We start from the raw sequence: 17,500 nt of genomic DNA, 5'->3' as shown, positions 1-17,500 counted from the left end.
TTTTGTATGCGGTTTTGCGGTTGTGGATGATATTTTCTTCGGTTTTGCGGTTTCTAATACACCTCAATGTCCCCCTCCTAAAACCGGTCTGGTGTCTTTTCTTTGTTGATAGTCACAAATGTGCATACCCCACGGATATTGAATTAATCTCCGATTGGGTGAATTTACATTTATTTCGTCCAGTAAGTCCAAACTTCCCTACCCCGAGGAGAACTCATAATCATTCCCAACCTTCACAATTATCTGCGAGCGCGTTAAACCACTTGACCACCGTAACACACTTCCGTTAATCTTGATGAAAGCAAAGTCTTTCCGCTCGCCATGATTGATTCGGTATTAAACTATTCGATAAAGTGCACAGATGCTTTTTCTTTGAGAATGGCAAGCTTTAAAGGTAAGGATAATGTTCTACGTTATTTCTAGATCTTGCCTCGTACTTGTGTGTTCCACTGTGAACACTATTTTGCATACAACGAATACTTTACTACAAGTATTTTGCATACAACAAATACTCCAATATTTCTTGGGAACCAGTTTGTTCGCCGTTTTGACGTAGAAAGAAATAAGAAAATAGATTTCAACGGCTAAACAGGATAAAAAATGAAACCGAATTAGCTATCGCCGTCAGGGGGACTTGCAGCGGTCCCCCATCCAAGTACTAACTTCATTCAGAGGAGCTTAACTTAAGCTGACACGTGGACTAGCATCAACGATTGATCTTTGTGTTAAATTGTCGAACTTTATAACACTTGAAAGAAAAAAAAACGAAACTAACAAGGTGCATCCTTTGTTTCTTGAGTTGTCAGTATTAAACACGCAAGGTAACTTGATCACAGGCGGGCGCTAAAATCGATGTCACTTTCGATTTTGCGATTTTACTTGTACGACCAAAAGTACTTACTTACTTATCCTCTTCTTCCCTGGTGGGAAATAAGGCCGCGACTCGGCGACGCCACTTCTGGCGGTCCTTAGCAAGTTTAATCGCTTCGCCCCAGCTCAAGCCCATCTCTTTAAGTTCCGTGTCGGCTGTCCTACGCCACGTTGTTATGGGCCGTCCGGGCTTACGCTTACCAACAGGGTCCACTGTAACGCTGTTTTGGGGATCCATCCCTGTTCCGTCCTTAGAACGTGACCAAGCCATCTACGTCGGCGGTGTTTGACCTCTATGTTTTTGCAACCGGTTTTCTGGTAGAGGGCTTTGTTTGACACCTTTTGGGGCCAGAAGATGCGGCATATCTTCCGAAGACATCCATTATGGAAGGCACTGATCTTGTCCATGTCCGATTTCACAACACGCCAGCACTCCGACCCATAGAGTAGGACAGATTTAACATTGCTGTTGTATAGTCTCAGCTTGGTCTTAAGGCTGCACTGCTTGGATTTCCAAATGGGTTGGAGTCGTGCAAAGGCCCCTCGCGCCTTGCCTAGCCTCGACTGGATATCCTTCCTTGCTCCATTATCCTTGCTGATTAAACTGCCCAGATAAGTGAAGTCCTCCACAGGATCTAGCACTTTGTTTTTGACAGTTATGGGTGTAGGGTTGACTGAGTTGATTGACATGACTTTGGTCTTCATTGTATTGATGTTTAGTCCGGTTTGGCTGGAGAACCTATCTAGTCGATTCGTCTTCACCTGAAGATGGTCACTCCTGGAGGACAAAAGTGCCAGGTCATCAGCAAAGTCTAAATCCTCAAGGTGGGAGAAAAGCGTCCACTGGATACCTCTTGCCTTGTCTGATGTGGTTTGTCGCATAACCCAGTCGATGGTAATTAGAAAGAGCATAGGGGAAAGGATGCAGCCTTGACGTACTCCAGATTTGACTGGGAATGGTTCAGATGTTTTGCTACCGATGATGACGCTGCACTCGAAGTTCCTATAGAAAAGATTGATCAGCGTAATGATCTTGTCCGGAATCCCGTATGACTCTAAGATCTTCCATAGAGTCTCCCTGTGTACACTGTCAAAAGCTTTTCTAAAGTCTACAAAGTTGATGTGCAGGGGGGCGTTCCATTCCAGGCACTGCTCAATGATGTTCCTCAGTGCAAAGATCTGGTCGATGCATCCTCTACCCTTGCGAAAGCCGGTTTGTTCCTGCCTGAGCCTGCTGTCGATGGCTGAATCAAACCACTGAAGGAGAACCCTACAGAATATCTTGCTTGGCGTAGAGAGAAGGGTTATACCACGCCAATTGTCACAATTTTGCAGGTTGCCTTTCTTAGGTATTTCAACTATGAGACCATTTGTCCAGTCACATGGGATGGTGTTGGTGTCCCATATATAGCTAATTAGGTCTACTAACACGGTTGTAGAGATATCAAGGTCAGCTTGTAACATTTCAGCATGGATGGAGTCAGGTCCGGGCGCTCTGCCATTCTTTGTAGCTTTGATTGCTTTTCTGACCTCGGAAGGCGTAGGTGGACTTGCGTCAATATCAAGGATATCTTGAGGAGGGTCAGGGCTTGCTGGTTGATCTGGCTCTGGTTGGTTGAGAACCTCCTGAAAATGCTGGACCCACCTAGCTGTCTGCTCTCGCTCAGATGTCAAAGGAGAACCATCCTTGGCTCTAACTGGTGGTGGGTGGCTGGTATAGTTGCCACAGAGCTGCTTAGTGACGTTATAGACTGTGCTCAGCTCTCCTCTCGAAGCAGCGAGCTCCGCTTTGCATGCCAACTCTTCAATGAAATGGCGCTTATCCTTCCTGGCACTCTTCTTCACTTCTCTGTCTTTGAACGCGTATAACTGTTGGGCCTGCTCTTGTAGCCTCGGCGATTTTGCGTTGAGCATCTTAATTTTAAGGTGCTTCCGTTCTTCAACTTTCTCCCATGTCTCAGGTGTTAACCATTCCTTGTTATTTTTCTTCTTGTATCCTACGGTGCTAGCTGCTGCCTCGTTGAAGGTGTTCTTGATCCTATTCCACCTAGTCTCAACTGGTGTGTCGTCTTCGTTAGCGCCTGCAAGAACTTGGAAGCGGTTTTTAACTTCCAGGACAAACTGCTTTTGGATCTCAGGGCATCTAAGCTTCGCGATATCAAACTGCTTTCTTTGCTGTTCTTGCCTCATTGCCTTGCGAAGTTTCAGCTTCACTGTTGCTACGACTAAGTTGTGGTCACTTGCTGCGTCGGCTCCCCGAAATACTCTGACGTTTTCAAGCGACCGCCGCCACTTTCCATTGATGATAATATGGTCAATCTGGTTGAGGGATCTTCCGTTAGGCGACCTCCAAGTGAGCTTATGGATGTTCTTGTGGGGGAAGATCGTACCTCCAATTACAAGGTCATTGTTGACACAGAAATCGGCTAGACGATCGCCGTTGTTATTCATAGTGCCACAGCCGTGTTTGCCTATGGCTCGTTCATAGTTAACATTGTCAGCTCCGACCTTGGCATTCAAGTCGCCGATGACTAGAAGCATACATACATACATACATACTTAATTGACCGCTCCCCATAGGGGCTTTTCAGGGCCAATGAAACACAATTAACGAAACGACAGAACACAACAACAACCGTTAAGAATCCCAACTGGGCGGAGGCAAACCAGTTGGCTATTTACAAGTGCAGCCGGGAAGTTGAACCAGGGACTACCAGGAGCAAATTCAACGAGTGGTCAGAGCGGGTCTTGAACCCGGATCTCCGGATCTCAAGGCAAGCGCCCTAACAACTGGGCCACACTGCCTCACAAGCATGCAAGCATGCATGTCATGCATGCATGCATGCATGCATGGCATCCAAGCATGCATGCATGGCATCCAAGCATGTCATGGCGAGGAACCTTGGATAACACTTGAATTAGATGGTCATACCAGTCATCTTTCATCGCATCATCTGCTTCATTTGTTGGTCCGTAGTACACTGGATGATCGTGAGTTTGCAATGCTTGGAGTCAAATCTCGCTCTCAGTATACGGTCGTTGATTGGTTCCCATTCTAGTAAGGTATTAACACTCTTCTTGGCAATAATCAGTGCCACGCCATTGATGTGAGTATTTTCATGGCCAGAGAACAATATGACCGAACCATCGACTGACCTTTGGCGCCCGGATCCAGTCCAACGGCACTCGCTTACGCCAAGAATGTCCAAATTATACTTATTCATTTCTCTTAATACCTGGGCTGATTTCGATGTTTCATACATGGTGCGAACGTTCCATGCTCCTATTCTAATCTGTGCCTTGGGCCCGAGTAGACTACATCTCGCAGCTCTAACTTCCCCACTGAGGCTTTCATTAGAGTTGGTCATTCTGCCGCTGGTCACTCGGCTGAAGTCTCTATCCGGGCCTGTCGATGGTTTACTTGTCTTCGTTGTCGCAGTTTCCGTAACATGTTCCATTTTTACGAGGTGGGGTTGTTAGCCCCACGCTCAACCCCCAACCTGGAGGACCAGGGGATCACTCTTCGTCTGGCCCCTACCTTTCGACCTGTTCGACATGGCTGACCCTACCAGGAGTTCAAAAACTCCCGCCGACATAGCTCTAGGGGTCATTGGGACACGCAAACCACCCCACCACGATAAGGTGGTGACCCCATAAGGTGGACGACCAAAAGTACGATAGAAAAATTGAACTCTGATTGAACGTAACAAAAATCTCCCGAAATGTTTTTCGCTGACGGCAAATTGTTTTATTCTCGATCGACACTTCCTAGGAGTTCCTTCTGCTCTCCTTAAAAACTACATATTAATATTTATATACTTTTGCGTCAATATTTGTTTTGCATAAAGCAGGCTAGCAAAATCTGTACCTTTCTTAGTTCGCATTTTTGAGCGTTAAAATAGAATTTTTGGTCGTATGTTCCTGACTGTAAGTCGCACATTTTGACGTCCGTTAACTTTAGAAACATTGGTCTTGGAAAGCTGTCAGCAGCTCAGAGTGCACGCTTAAGCTTGTGGTGAAAAAGAAGTTGTAAATGATCAACATGTCAGCCTTGAAGCCAGCTTGAGTGTAGAATCATGACGAACTTTTGTAGTTTCTGAAAACTATTTAACTACTTGTAGCTTTTGTTGAGTTTTGAATCGATGATAGAGAGAGTTTTGGCGATCTCAATCCGGACTGGACTACTGGATTTAATCTTTTTTCTTAACGAGATTTCAAGTTATTGTAGAACGTTTGGTACCACGTTACTCCAATACTGAAATCAAGATTATGGAATTGTAAAATTCAAACTTTGGACTGGACTATAGAACACGCAATTACGGAATTTTAATACACCAAACTTAAAATTTAATACACCAAACTAAAGACACACTCGAAAACCTGGAAAGCGACGTTCTCCCTCGATCTTACAAAGAAGTGAACACAGAGAAAAACACAGGTCACAATCCCTTGTTTCAGCAATACTGGAACACCATTAAACTTCTCCGAACTCTCAGGTTACACAGTCGCGCTCAGGTGGAGCGAAAGTAATAAAGGATTGAGGTTGTTACAGTATTGGTAGAACAATGAACTACGACATGTTACATCCGTAGATTAAAGAAAGCTGGGGGACCATTTGTTATGAGCTCCTGTATTTTTTAATGAATTTATTACGCTTCTCCTTTTTTAAACGCGGAACTGAGTCTCGCAAATACCTTCCTTTTTAGAATGTTGCATGGGAGGTCGCCATCAAAGTTTTCGATTCCGTGTCAAAAATACACGAAATATACAAAAATATACGTTAAAAAATGATTATGTTAAAAAGATATATATAAAAGCAACTGAGGTAACACGTTTGATAGTGAAAATCCATCACTCTCCCCAAAGTAATTTCTTATTACGATACTCGCTGTTTACAAACATTTCGTTTGTTTTTTAAACTTGCTATTTACGAAAACAAAGGAACCCTTTGTTTCGACAGCCAATCAACATTTATGACGACAACAAAATTTCCACAATAGCGATGTTTATCGTAACGTCATCTGTTGTTATTTGTGAACAATTTCTTTGAGAGGTTACCGCTCGCAGAAAGGAATTAACCACTATCAAAAATACCGTAATACTCTTTGTTTGTCCCTCCAAAATTTTGCACAAGCATTGTTCTTATCTTGTCTTGGGACCATTGTAAGTACCAAAAGAAACTGGAAACAATAGACCAATTCGGCTAACTAAATGTTGTACCCAATTCAGATCCTTTGGCAATAAAACGTTTTGTTCCAAATATTTCCATATGAATGCTACATTGTGCAAATGCAATACACAAAGAATCTTAACATTTTGAATTGGGTACAACATTGCGTTCGCCGAATTGGTCTATGCTTGTGCAAAATTTTGGAGGGACAAACAAAGTGTATTATGGTATTTCTGATAGTGGCTAATTTGGTGGCTCCTTCCCCTTTTTCTGTCAATTCTGAAATGAGAACTATAATAATCTCACTTAACTGGTGAAAGTACTAGGAAAAACACGTTGTCACAACATTTCCATGCGAAATTCCTCAATTACCACACCGCACAGAACCAGGGTTTTCATTGTGATTCTCTCCAAAGGATCAAAGTCGAATTCACTTTTGTAAAACTGAGTCCGAGTTCGGTTTCAAGTTTTAAAAATATCCTATTCTAGAACGTTCAGCAAAAAATTAATATAAAAACACTCAGTGTTAGCCTGATAATGATTTAAAGCACGGATTTTTTTATCACTTAAAAAACACTGTTACCAATTAGTACATTTTCTAACTTCTAAATCCTAATTGAAATGTTGAAAATTCTGAAGTATCAGAGTCGATTCAGAGGCTAAGTAAGTACTCTTACAGATTCCCCAACACTTGTAATCAATGATGTTCAAGTTAGTCAAGTTACTATCGCAAAATCATTTGGAGTGATTATTGATGACAAACTTGATTGGAGCAGCCATATCGAGACACTAGCTAAGAAAGTCGCTTCTGTCATTAATTGAGGCCATACAACGAGTAAGGCACCTTGTTCTTCAAATAACCTTATATCAAATATACCAATTTCTGACACAAAAACTCTTTGATTATTGCAATTATACTGTTTGGGGAAACTATGGGATAACTTTGAAGAATAAGTCACAAAAGTTACAAAATAGAGCAGCCCGTGTTTTGACTTTTTCAAACTATGACGCGCATGCGGGTTACTTACTCGAACTTCGGCTCACCAGCATCACATTCAAAGAGCTACGATGGTTTGCAAGTCTCTACACGAGTTGTCCACAGACTATTTATGTTCTGGATTTTAAAAAGGCAGAAACCGCCTACAGCCTAAGGGACTCTAGGAATAAACTCAATGTTCGATTACTGCGTACTAACTATTACAAATAGCTTTACCTTCAATGGCGACATTCTATGGAACAACCTTCCTTGCAACTTAAGGCAAGCAGAGTCTCTTGGGCAATTTAAAGGCTTAATCAAGCAAATACTTTGAGGAACAGCATCCTTTTTAGAAACATTTTACTCTGTACAGTAATTCTGTCTTTTTTTGTAATTTTGTATCCCAATTTCTACTCGTTGTTGCTATACTTTTCTTCAAGTTAGCGAATATCTAGGCAAATTGACATCTTATAAGCTTTCAAAAGTTAGTTCATGGTAAACTTAGCTTTAGGAATCAGGGCTAATTTTAATATACCAACTTTATTCACTCAATACAATGAAAGGGAGAGATACCAGAGGTTTTCCCTATACAATGGTATCCGCCCGGATGTTATTGATCTAGAGTCGATTTTTATGAGGAAGGAAAACCGGAGTACCCGGAGAAAAACCCTCGAGTCAGGTTGAGATCGACTGAAACTTAGCCCACATACGACCTCGAGGCCAGAGATGAACCTGGGTCGCAGAGGCGGGAGGCACGGTTGATAACCACTAAGCAATGCTGACTCCCATTTTGGAGGTTAAGGAAATATAAATCACCAAGAGCAATAATACTTATACCAGCAAAATGCTTTGAGTTGTTAATAACAAATATCTCTTTTAGTCATTGATGAATATGGAGGAGAGTAGTGTTATACCAACCATTGAGATCTCATCTATTATTATTACGTCCAGCTCACAGTGATAATCTCATTTGTGTTCTTTTCTGATCAGATATTGCAGGTAGGAAATCACCTGTATTTTTAGGTATTGCTAATGCTGTGTTAATGGTTGTACCATCAAAAGTTTATTGCTGCTACTCCAGTAGATGCTGTTAGTAACACTGTTGGTTTCTCAGGATTCATTGGAGCATGTCCATAGGTTTTTCAAGTGTGGTTACTGGTAAATTGTTTTAATCAAATGACTTCAGGGGCACCCAAGGAGAATATAGTTCAAAACCACTTAAACATAGCATTGTTAAACGTATTTTAGTATTTAAACGGTAGATATAGGCATATTTTTATCCCCTAAAATTTTTTTATCTGTTCGGATTACCTAGCTGAAAGTCTAGTGATCCGAAAATTATAGCGATCAAAATTTACCTTTTCGAAAATTTTAGCCAGAAAAAAGGCTCCCGAAAATTCTAGGTGACCGTAGAAATCCGTTAAAAATGGGCAATTTTACCATTTTTCAGATGTTCGAAAATCCTAGGAGAGGCAGGCAAGCAAGAAATTTTACAACAAATGTTCCGAAAATTCTAGATCTCAAATCGTCTTCCGAACAGATATTTTCCGAAAACTGAAGTTGGGTGTCCCTGTGACTTTTCCCAGCACCACCACCTCCAGTTATAAACAAAGAAACTGGTTCAACATTTTGTGACTTCAGACTGTTGAGGTTTTCATTTTATTTCTAGTCCATGAAAGCACCCTGTTGTAAGCTTTGCGTTGCATTTTATTTAGTGATCTAACTGACTGACGTAATTGATCATCAGATATTTCTGTTGGCTGATTATACATTGTTATTGCTGATGGACGGTGATTTTCAGTAGTTTGGGGATTTGCAGCAAGCTCTGAGGGTACTTGTTCATTGAACACCTCATCTACTGATGATTCATCTTGGAATTCTAGTTGTATTTCAGCATTCTCTTGATCATTTATGGGGTCATACGAATGTATGACAGTGCCCTGCTTGTTTCGTAGCCATTCTAGTTCTTCTATTACTACTAAATAGCTGATAGAAATGATGTAGTGTGCAGCAAAAGTTGTCTTAACTGTGCAAATGGCAATAAGAGAAAGATTAGCAGTGAGTCAAAGCTGTAAAATTCTTAACAGGTCCTGAAATTTGAAGCATACTTAAGGAATCCATTTCAGTACTGCACTGTTATGGCAAATTTTCAACCAATCACGCATGGTAAAAGTGACACCGCAGTACCAAATTCTGTAACGTTCAATAGAGTTAAAACTAAGCATAAGACCCCAAGTACGCATTGCGGACCTATTTTTTGAACAGACGGTAATTATTGTTCTCAAGTTTTCAAACGACGCCAAAGACCCAAAAGTCTATAATTCGCGAAACCCGCCAAAGATATTCAGAATTTAGAGTTTTAACATCGACACTCAGCACTTTGCGTTTTGCCAAAAATTAAAGAAACGTGCTGGAGTTTAGCTTATTTCTTGCCCTTATCGGAAGATATAGAGAAACTAGACAAGTTGATGCATGCCAACCTGAGGATGTCACGTGACCAAGGTCTCTGCAAACGTTTGAAGCGAGCGGTAACCCTTTAACGGCAAGTTTTTTTTACCATTAAAAATTAAACAGCCTCACCTTTAAAGGGAAGAAATTGGTTTTTATACCCGCCTGCAATGTGCAAGATGGACTTTTGGAACTAGAATGAATAAACTGATCATATTTTAAGGGGCGAAAAGTGAAGCACTTTGACTTGACGAAAAACAACATGTCTAGCGGGCAAGTCGAACGCCTGGCTAAAATTTAAACCCTGTCAACCTGAGAAACGCCTAGCCGCAAAGCTTCCCACGACAAAGGTCCCTAAAGCCCTGGCCAAACGAGAGCGAGAGTTGATGAGAGGTGACCAGAGTTGAAACTCTCGCTCTCGTTTCGCCGGGGCTTAATATTCATTATTTTGTTACAAACAGCAGGTTTACGTAAACGCAAGCTCAGATCAAAGGCTCACGAAACTCAGTGAAATCCCTTAAAGAACACAATCAGTATTTCCCGTTTCAGCGAGCTTTTATTTGTGTTAATAACAGTGGTTATATCAAACTCCAAGCAATTACAACTTAGTAAGAGGAAAATTTTATACACCAAACTAAAGACACACTCGAAAACCCGAAAAGCGACTTTCTCCCTCCATCTTACAAAGAAGTGTCGGAGAAAACCACAGGTCGCAATCCCTTGTTTCAGCAATACTGGAACACCATGAAACTTCTGCGAACTCTCAGGTTACACAGTCGCGTTAGGCCAAGCGGACGTAATAAAGGATTGAGGTCGTTACAGTACTGGTGGAAAAATGAACTACGACAGGTTACCTTCGTGAATTAAAGAAAGCTGGGGGACCATTTGTTATGAGCCCCTGTATGAATTTATTACGCCTCTACTTTTTTGAACGCTGAACTGAGTCTCGCAAACACCTTCCTTTTTAGGATGTTGCATGGGAGTTCGCCATCGAAGTTTTCGATTCTGCGTCAAAAATACAGAAATATACAAAAATATACGTTAAAAAATGATTATGTTAAAAAGATATATATAAAAGCAACTGAGGTAACACGTTTGATAGTGAAAAAGCATCAATCTCCCCCAAGTAATTTCTTATTGCGATACTCACTGTTTACAAACATTTCCTTTGTTTTTTAAACTTGCTATTTACGAAAACAAAAGAACCCTTTGTTTCGACAGCCAATCAACATCTAGGAAATAAATAGTACCTAATTGAAAACAACAAAATGTCCACAATAGCGATGTTTATCGTAACGTCATCTCTTGTCATTCGTGAACAATTACTTTGGGAGGTTACGGCTCACAGAAAGAAATTAGCCACAATAAAAAATACCATAATACTCTTTGCATAAGCACTGTTTTTATCTTGTAAGTCCCAAGGGAAACTGGAAACAATGCGTATGCAACACTTTGGAGAGACAAAGAGTATTACGGTATTTTTGATAGTGGTTAATTTGGTGGCTCCTTCCCCTTTTCTGTCAATTCTGAAATGAGAACTATAATAATCTCACCAAACTGGTGAAAGTATTTGGAAAAATACGATGCCATAACATTTCCATGCGAAATTCCTCCATTACCACACCGCACAGAACCAGGGTTTTCACTGTGATTCTCTCCAAAGGATCAAAGTCGAATTCATTTTTATAAAAGTGAGACACTGTTCGGTTTCTAATTTTAAAAATATCCTATTCTATAACGCTTAGCAAGACTATAACAACACTCAGTCTTAGCTTGATAATGAAATTAAAAACTGAATTTTTATCACTTAAAAACATTGTTACCAATTACTATTAGTACATTTTTTAACATCTAAATACTAATTGAAATGTTGAAAATTCTGATAGTACGTACTCTTACAGATTTTCCGACACTTGCAATCAATGATGTTCAAGTTAGTCAAGTTACTATCACAAAATCATTTGGGGTGATTATTGATAACAAACTTGATTGGAGTAGCCATATCGAGAAACTAGCTAAGAAAGTCGCTTCTGTCATTAATTGAAGCCATACAACGAGTAAGGCACCTTGTTCCTCAAGCAACCTGATATCAAATATACCAATTCCTGACACAAAAACCCTTTGATTATTGCAATTGTACTGTTTGGGGAAACTATGGGATAACTTTGCAGAATAAGTCACAAAAGTTACAAAATGGAGCAGCCCGTGTTTTGACTTTTTTTCAAACTATGACGCGAATGCGGGTTACTTATTCGAACTTCGGCTCGCCAGCAGCACCGTGATTCAAAGACCTACGATGGTTTGCAAATCTCTACACGAGTTGTCCACAAACTATTTTAGGGACTCTAGGAATAAACTAAATGTTCGATTACTGCGTACTAACATTTAGCCGCGTGAAAATAATGATTACCTTATTTATCCCTACCGCCGTTAGAAATCACGACCTATTTAAATGTTTTGGAGAATTGCTCGCATTAACTTTACACCAGAAATTCTTCTCAATTTTGCACATTTGTGCAACGCTTGTAAGGCGCGTACAAAAACGATTATTGTTTCAGTGGTCAAAAGTGAAACCTTCCATTCCATTCTTTTCTATCCCACTCTAATTCTAGGTCTATCCTAGTTCTAAATCTCAGTGCAGCGTGCAGTTTAGCACGTTAAACACAGATTTTTATTTTTGATTTAAAATGTTCCGCATGTTTGAGCGTTTACTTAATGATTTAATATTAATCTTAAAACTGGGACGGGGAAATTTCAACTTTGTGAGATTTCCACTTCTACTCCCTTAGCTCATTTCTTTACTCTAGGATTTTCTCCTCTCTATGCCCTTTCTTGCCCAATTATTTGTACCAAGTTCATCACCACAACATTATCTAATATAAAAATTACTCGTTCATTAATCGTATTATATCACTTTTCTTATTACTTTCGTTCCCTTGTGAAAACTGCATTTCTAATAAAATCAATTCTATTGCATTCTAATGTTATTCTGTTCCAAATCTACTTAACTTTTCGACCTCGGATAGTGAGATATTGATTATACCTTTGTGACTGATTCATTCAATCTTGTTAATCAGCTCACAAACTATATGACTCCGTATAACATAATATGGAAACTGACTGCGTCAAGTGTTGCCAAGCTGTGAAATTTGTGCGGGAAACGAAATTTCCCGGGACACAATGGAATAATTGTTAAATGATATTGTATTTCTAAACTTTTCTATTCGTTGCTGCTATAGTTCTCTTCGAGTTAGGGAATATCAAGGCAAATTGACTTCTTACGAGATTTTAGGTGTTACATCAGCCGATCAGTTCCAATTCCTGGATAATCTGTGCCATGCCTGGTCTCATGGCAGGATCAGCCTGAAGGCATTGTCGCACCAGATTTCGGAAGAGTCGGTTTCTTACAAGAAGAACTTGTTCTTCACGTCTCTCGGGATCTGGCATTTCCCCAATGCACATTTCACACAGAAGAACACCAAAGCTATACACATCAACCTGAGAAAAGCAACAGTAATGTCTCTTACAATATAAGCAGTGAGTCGGGTTATGATTATTGTACGAGAAGCGTGCATAACGGCGACCGGTTAGCCCAGTTGACTGAGCATTTGACTACTGTGCGAGAGGGCGGGAATGAAATAAAACTCCGGCCAGACCAGCACTCAGGGTCTTTAAATAACTGAGGAGGAAGCGTTGCCTTTGCAATGACATCTGCAAATGGTTAGACTCTCTAGTCTTCTCAGATAAGGGCGATAAACTGTAGGCCCCGTCCCACAACCCTTCAATGTTCATAACCCTGTGGGACGTAAAAGAACCCACACACTGTTCGCAAAGAGTAGGGCATTGAGTCTTCAGTCAGATGTGGTCTGTCCTCCGTGGCATTGCTAGAGGGTCGTTAATTTGTAAACTGTTAAAGTTCAATTGGGTCTCCCTTTCTATATGAAGTTATCGTATCGTATTGTTAGCATCTTGAAAATTGAATAGACTATTTCCGAGTTCTTGTCTGCCTCCTCTTTAAAGCGAGTCTAAGTGCCAAGTTTTTCTTATGAAAATTAGTTTTCATAGGAAACCCAGCCACTCAGATGTAAAAAAATGAACAAATTTGGCATTTTTTGATCAACATGTTCCATAAAAGTTTTAGTCTTTTACCCTAAAACTTCCATCATTTACAGTCTTTTGCCTATTTATCAATAAAAAAACAAACCTTGGATGTTTGATTTGAAGAAAGTGCTTCTGGTGCACTGTAAATCAAAGCACCAGGGGCTACTGTCATGGTCTGTTGAACAAATTTAGCAGTGCCATAATCTGACACTTTGCCTCTCCACTGTTCACCCTGTCGCCATAGCAACACATTTGCACTACTGATGTCCCTATGAACGATGGGAGAAGGCTTCATGTGGTGAAGATAGTTTAGCGCTCGAGATACATCCAAAGAAATGACAGATATTTCTGTTTCCGTGAGTTGGCGTTGCTCCAGCAAAGCTCGCAAGCTCAATTCCATGAGCTCAGTGACAAACAGAGGACTTCCTTCATCATTTGTTGCTCCAATAAACTGCAGCAAGCAAGGATGGCGGCATCTTGAAGCAATTTTCATTTCTCTCTCAAACAAACGTCTGTTGTGAGCTGAGAGAATCAGTTCATGGATTTGCTTCACAGCAACTTTGCAGCCACAATATGTTGCTTCGTTGACACTTCCCCAGGCTCCCTTGCCTAAGCATTTATCTTTTACCTGGATTTCACCGCGAGAAATGACCCAATCACAACATTCCTGACGACGCAGTTCAATAATCATTTGCTGAGCTGCTGAAAGGCTTGTCTCTAGCTCATTTAACTCTTGGTTTTTCATCCCCAACTGCGTTTCAAGATTTGTTTTTTCTTCTTCGTTTTCTCTGATTCGTTCTTCAAAACTCTGTGCCATCTCCCTTAACTGTCTTTCCGAGTTTGCTTTCTCGTCTTCTTTCTCTCTGATTTGCTCTTCCATCTCCTTCTCTTTTTCTTCTAGTTGCTGAATTAAACTTGTCTCTCTTAAATTTCTTTCTTCCAATTGAGCTCGGTAATTAGCCAAGCACTCCTCCTTTTCCCTTAACTTCTGCCGGAAAACGTCTGGAAGGTGGTGGAAGCGTGATGATCTACGATACTGAAACAATCACTAGAGTATGAAGTGCGGCCGCGCGCTTAATAACTTTTTCCTCAAAATTCAACCATATTACTCCCATCTTGAAAGATCTACACTGGTTACCAATTAATGAACGCATAAAGTTTAAGATTCTAATTCTCACTTTCAAGGCTTTGCATGGTTTGTCTCCCTCGTACATACAAGAACTGGTAAGTCTCTACCGTCCTTCAAGAACCCTCCGCTCATCTACATCGCTCCGTCTTAACCCGACCAGCGATAATTTGAAGTCTTATGGATCTAGAGCTTTCGCTGTCGCCTCGCCACAACTTTGGAACGATCTCCCAGAACAAATAAAAAACTCTGATAATCTCCTGACTTTCAAAACACGACTTAAAACTTATTTATTCAAGGAAATTTTTGTATAACTTTTTCGTTTATGAATTAATTTATAATTTTTCATGACTTGTAAAGCGCTTATTATTACTATTATTATTATTATTATTATTATTATTATTATTATTATTATTATCGCTGAGAATTTTGTAAGTGTGTAAAAATGTGAGAGGCCTTATCACTGAACATGTGCTCATGTACGAACGTGGAAAAATACCAGGTGGTTTCGCCGAGATAGCAGGCATCACAGCCCGCACACGAAAACTTTTATACCACACCCGCACGGAGCCCACGAGGGACAGGATCTTTCACACCAAACATCTTACCGATTTTAAAGGATGAGAAAACTAACTTAATTTCAATGCTGTTACAATAACGTTTAACAAAGTGGTGAACCTTTTTTGCGTAATAATAGAAAAAAGACCAATGTAAGGTAACTTAAAATAAAAGGCACGTGTAGTGTCACAGGTGGAAGCCGGGGGATTACAATCTTGAAGGGTAAATGTGAGGTAACGATCAATAATATTTTCAACTAGATGGACTGGAAAAAGATTCTTTTGAAGGATATCGGTGAGTTTCGTGATGTCCTTGTGAAAACCCAACTAAGTGTCATTGATCTCGTAGGCTCTATCAACAAGCATGCGAATAAGACCCAATTTGTAGGAGTGAGATGTACAACTAAAGTAATTAGTCAACAGGCCCGTGAAGGTTTTCCTACGGTAAACACTGGTAAAAGGAACCAGAGAGTCGTTGACCAGAACATCTAAGAAAGGGTTTTGTGATCTATTTGTTTTTCCACAGTGAATCTGATGTTAGGGTGCAAAAAAAATGTATCATCAACAAAACGTTGGTAAAATAATATTTCGGAGTCCTGAAATTTTTTCAACAATGCATAATTTTCATGATGTCCCATAAACAAATTAGCAAGAACAGGAGCGCGGGAAGAGCCCATAGATACGCCATCTATCTGGTCGTAGAAGGAACCTTTAAATAACTAGACGCGTCATGAGCGTACACTGTGTTGCCTGTGGTACCTTGAACTGCAGCGTTCCAGTTACTTTTTTCAAGTGGGGGGTCATTAAGACCATCTGAGGGGTCACCCAGACGTCGTGCCAGCAGAGGCCCTTTGTCTCACACGTTTAATTATTTTGTAATGTCCTGTCCCATTTTGAGGTCTTCTATTTTTTTTAAGCTTTGGTAATAAATTCAGTTCAAAGATAACAAAACACGCCCTTGAGTAAAACTCACTCGTTTCTTCTTTAAATAGTCTGCAAAAAAAACTAACTGAAAATTGCTGTAACGGACGTTTTACTGCATGTCATGCATGTCTTGCAGTTGCACTAAGTAAACGTTTATTGTACACACTAAGGAAGGACTGAAGATGTTGTTTCCGCTTCATAATTCCTCTTCTTTTCAGTCTCATGGGATGCCAGATCAAAAAATATTTTGGCTTTACGTTAGCACCAAAAAGTACCGTAGAAGCCGGGAGTTAACTGTAAAAGGCAAGCCAAAAGACAGATGACGGAAAACAAAAAGTTTTTATAGGTAACTCTGAATCGAATTCTCATCGAAAGATTAATGACAATCGACCGTCACAACACTAAAAATTCTGCCGTCTCTGATTTCTATGAATCAAGGGTTAGGTCATGATGTTCTGTCAAAAGGAATAAACTGATCACGTGCTAGGCAACCATAAAGGTGCACGTGATCACCTTGTGTCAACTGAATGAACTACGGGAAAGAATGTTAACCGTTCGTCGTTTTCAGAGTAAAACTTCCGTCTTCGGTTTTTTAATTTTGCTGTAATATTTAACTGAATATTTACATTTCATCTGTCGGGTCTGGAAGCCTTCTTTGTCGGGTTCCTGACAAACGTATCTATTTTGACTTCAGGGCGAACTATTTACACAATCATGATGTTGAGCGGTCAATCAAAACAGAGTTTGTACTTGAAAATATAAACATCGATCTGTGAGATACAAAAACAGGTTTATCGCAAATCACAATATTGACAAGCACAAAAGCAAAGGAAATGGTTAATAAATGGTAAGTCTTTTACTATCTGAATGTTTTTAGGTTAGATTAAAGCGATATAGTGTTGAAAAATGTTAGTGTTAAAGGGTTACGCAAAATGATGTAATTTCATGACACTCAAAATTCCCAATAAGCATGAGTAATGTAAACAATCTTCGCACTAGTAGGTCATAGCAATAAATTTGATTAACCAGGAACTAAAGAAATAATGTTGGCTTCCCAAATAAACTTCATTTTACACTATAATGACAAAACAGATCTTTTTCTGACGTTAAAAACTTGGCTACCTATCAATCATTTGACAGAAAGAAAACAGTCCTGTCTTTTTTATAAAAAATCCTCGCATATCACATCTCAACCCACGTATGCAAATTTTTTAAGCTCGAATATAACACAACATGATGAATTCACAAAGGAAAATCTCACAAAAACCTTTTCCAGCAAAAAAGTTTGTGAAACAAACAACATATTTGCTATTAGACGCAAAAAAGCC

General features: G+C 40.0%; 1 protein-coding gene across 1 annotated transcript in view; it reads right to left on the bottom strand.

The window, feature by feature from the left end:
* Positions 1-10,000: 10,000 nt before the first annotated feature.
* Positions 10,001-17,500, bottom strand: part of LOC138018417 (ubiquitin carboxyl-terminal hydrolase 15-like) — a 121,733-nt gene continuing 114,233 nt past the window's right edge. The window contains exons 7-8 of the mRNA XM_068865035.1: positions 13,669-14,601; positions 10,001-12,962 (exon numbers count right to left, since the gene is read on the bottom strand). Coding sequence (XP_068721136.1) covers positions 12,765-12,962; positions 13,669-14,601 — 1,131 coding nt within the window. The 3' untranslated portion in view covers positions 10,001-12,764. The remainder of the gene's footprint in view (positions 12,963-13,668; positions 14,602-17,500) is intronic.

Source organism: Montipora capricornis, chromosome 10, assembly GCF_036669925.1.
Source record: "Montipora capricornis isolate CH-2021 chromosome 10, ASM3666992v2, whole genome shotgun sequence".
In the NCBI taxonomy this organism is placed as follows: domain Eukaryota; kingdom Metazoa; phylum Cnidaria; class Anthozoa; order Scleractinia; family Acroporidae; genus Montipora; species Montipora capricornis.
Note: the sequence above shows the minus strand (reverse complement) of the source record. Positions and strands in the feature narration are given on the sequence as shown.